Source organism: Tupaia chinensis, unplaced genomic scaffold (genome assembly GCF_000334495.1).
Source record: "Tupaia chinensis unplaced genomic scaffold, TupChi_1.0 Scaffold000332_1, whole genome shotgun sequence".
In the NCBI taxonomy this organism is placed as follows: domain Eukaryota; kingdom Metazoa; phylum Chordata; class Mammalia; order Scandentia; family Tupaiidae; genus Tupaia; species Tupaia belangeri.
This window is the reverse complement of record NW_006159826.1, coordinates 2906025-2909130: the sequence shown is the minus strand read 5'-3', so window position 1 is coordinate 2909130 and position 3106 is coordinate 2906025. Positions and strand designations below refer to the sequence as shown.

The 3106-nt window shown below is 49.4% G+C and overlaps 1 protein-coding gene across 1 annotated transcript in view; it reads right to left on the bottom strand.

The window, feature by feature from the left end:
* The window catches only part of COL6A3 (collagen type VI alpha 3 chain), a 98633-nt gene that overhangs the window by 74841 nt on the left and 20686 nt on the right, over window positions 1–3106 (bottom strand). The window contains 1 exon segment of the mRNA XM_014589125.2: window positions 1203–1320. Within this exon segment, the coding sequence (XP_014444611.1) occupies window positions 1203–1290 (88 nt within the window). The 5' untranslated portion in view covers window positions 1291–1320.

Below are 3106 nucleotides of genomic sequence, written 5' to 3'. Positions count from 1 at the left end.
GACATGTGAAAATATGGAGGAGGACGAAGTCTCTTTCTCCCCTCAGACGTATGAGCACAGGAAGGTGCTCTAAGGAGTTACTACATGCGTTTCAGAGCCAGAAAAGTCTTCGCAGGTGTCAAATGCTCCCGCTCGGTCTCCGATGAACCCAGCTCTCCCTCCAATTTCAGGTTCAGGCTCTCGGGCTATGAGCGGCCAGGGAGAGGCGCCTGCTGGGTGCCACTTACCTTGGGCCGACCGAGGCCCAACCCGCGTTCCTCTTTTACTGAGGAGGCACTAGCCTCCCTTATCTGAGGGCAGTGGCCTGCAGGAGGACCCAGCTCAGAGCCCACCTGTCCAGGTGAGGGACAGGGACACCCAGGCCAGTCCTCCCCAGCTAGTAACACGTGAGGCATTCCTCACTTTTCTAAAACTCTAAAGGCAAATTCTCAAGGTTAATCACAATCTTTTCTTAAAAGATCATTTTGTGTAACTGATTCCTTTTAATGCAGTGATTCTACATAAAAACATCTGTGTCAAACATTATAAATAAAGGGTAATTTTGTGGGACCAGCAGTTGGCGTAATGGCTATGTCGCTGGACTCCCATATAGTCGACTGCAGTTCGAGTCCCGGACCTGGCGGCTTAAACTCACGCTGGCCACATGTGCGTGTGTGCCCAAGATCCCGAGAGGAGAATGGAGGAGAAGGGATGCAGTGTGGCCGTCTCTCCCGGGGGGTGATTTCTCGCTTTCTGTCTCTCTGACTTTCTCTGTCTTTCTGGCGAGCGCACATGCATGCCTTATAGCAAAAAACTCCCCAAAGAAAAGGATAATTTTGTTTTTCAGAGTAAATAAACTTTACTGTCAGTTGTTGTCTTTTCCCTATTTTATGTGCTCAGAAACCAGCAAATGCCAGAAATATTTGGACAAAGCTCTTGAGATCATGAAACATTTGAGATATAAATTCTGCTCTTGGCCAACGTTAATGTAAGCCACTTTCACACCAACTTCAGGATACTAAACTCAAGGCTCAGTAAAAATAAGTCGTGTCTTGCTGAATAAGAAGTATCTGGAAGATCTGCAAGCTGAATGAACACCCTATAATACTTGGCCCGGCCAGCTCTTACAACACACCTATGGCTCTATCGAGCTCACGAGGTTAAGATCTAAAACCCAAGAACACGATTCCCTTCTTCAACGTAAGGACGTTTCTGGTTCTTACCTCCTTGCTGCTGGGCAGGAGCCGTGGGAAAGGCTGAGAGGAAGAGGCAGAAGATGGCCACGAGGGGCAAGTGTCGATGTTTCCTCATCTCGAATTTGTCTAAGCACCAAGTACGAACCTGGAAGGGAGAACAGGGCAGAGGGAAGTGGTCAACTTTTGACCCTCATACTGCAAAATCCCCCAAAGTCCCACCTTTTCTACGGCCTTTCTGGACTGCAAAGGGACTTTGTGTCCCATTCATTCTCTGGAGTACTTTAAACAGGTAAAGAAGAGATGGGAGGTAGGCAGATGATAGAGCTAGATAGATGGGTGATTGATAGCTAGATGGACGGATGGATGAGTAGACAGGATGGGTAGATAGACAGGTAGGTAGGCAGATGATAGAGCTAGATAGATGGGTGACTGATAGCTAGATGGGCGGGTGGATGGGTAGACAGGTAGGTAGGTGGATGATAGAGCTAGATAGATGGGTGACTGATAGCTAGATGGACGGATGGATGAGTAGACAGGATGGGTAGATGTAGGTAGGTGGATGATAGAGCTAGATAGATGGGTGATTGATAGCTAGATGGACGGATGGATGAGTAGACAGGATGGGTAGATAGACAGGTAGGTAGGCAGATGATAGAGCTAGATAGATGGGTGACTGATAGCTAGATGGGCGGGTTGATGGGTAGACAGAATGGGTAGATAGACAGGTAGGTAGGTGGATGATAGAGTTAGATAGATGGGTGACTGATAGCTAGATGGGCGGATGGATGAGTAGACAGGATGGGTAGGTAGACAGGTAGGTAGGGGGATATTAGAGCTAGATAGATGGGTGACTGATAGCTAGATGGGCGGATGGATGAGTAGACAGGATGGGTAGATAGACAGGTAGGTAGGTGGATGATAGAGCTGGATAGATGGGTGATTGATAGCTAAATGGACGGATGGATGAGTAGACAGTTGGATGGGTAGATAGATAGATAGGTAGGTGGATAGATGATAAAGTGACAGATACAGTGAATGCAGGCAGATACGCACACGCATAGATGCATGCATACATAGATGAGACAGGAAGGGGAGGGAGCGGGCCGTCCGTGCTGAGTGGTGATGCACTGCTCAAGAGAACCTGGGTCCCACATGGCAACCTAGGTTTGAATACACGGCTCAGTCATCCTGAACCGGGCAAGGTGTGTCTGCAAGTGCCCAAGATCGGCACGTGGGGGGCTGGAGGAAGGGGACCGTGGTGCAGGCCCTGTGGGGGGGGTGCTCATGTCTCTCCCTCCTCTCCCTCTCTCCCTCTCTTCACCCTCACATGCCCACTCACACGCATTCTATCACGAAGTTTAAAAGGGGTGGGGGGAAAAGGTCAATGAGAGAGGAATGAGAGGGGGGCAGACGGCAAATTCTGTCTAAGGGACCCCAAACCTCTTGTAGTGAGCAGGACAAGGCCACCCTGTGACGGGAACGCCCTTTTTCTTGGCTGGACATCCCTAAGCAAAGTGCAAAGGGCACAGGTACATGGTTTGAGGGGCGTCAGTTCGCTTCACCACAGCCTAAAACACTGTCTTCTTTTACTCCCGTTGCTGACGGACTGAGGACAGAGCCCGTTCATGAAAAGTCTTTATGAAACGTGTACATGAGCGTCTTTGAATCTAGTGACGCTATTACTCTGGCCACAGTTAAAACTTGGCAATTCGATCTTCTCTGCCTCCCAAACCGAGACTGGCAGAAATTCGGTGGTAGGTTATTTCTAAGAATAGAAATGGGTCAGGAGTAAGGCACTCACAGGGACCCCAGTGGCAGGTCATGGCACCACACTGAAGTCCACGGGTCATGTTGGGGAAGCTCAGAGGAAATCTTCAGTTCTTGGTGAGGATGGGCTTTGCCCAAATTGCATCCAGGACAAACCCAGCCAC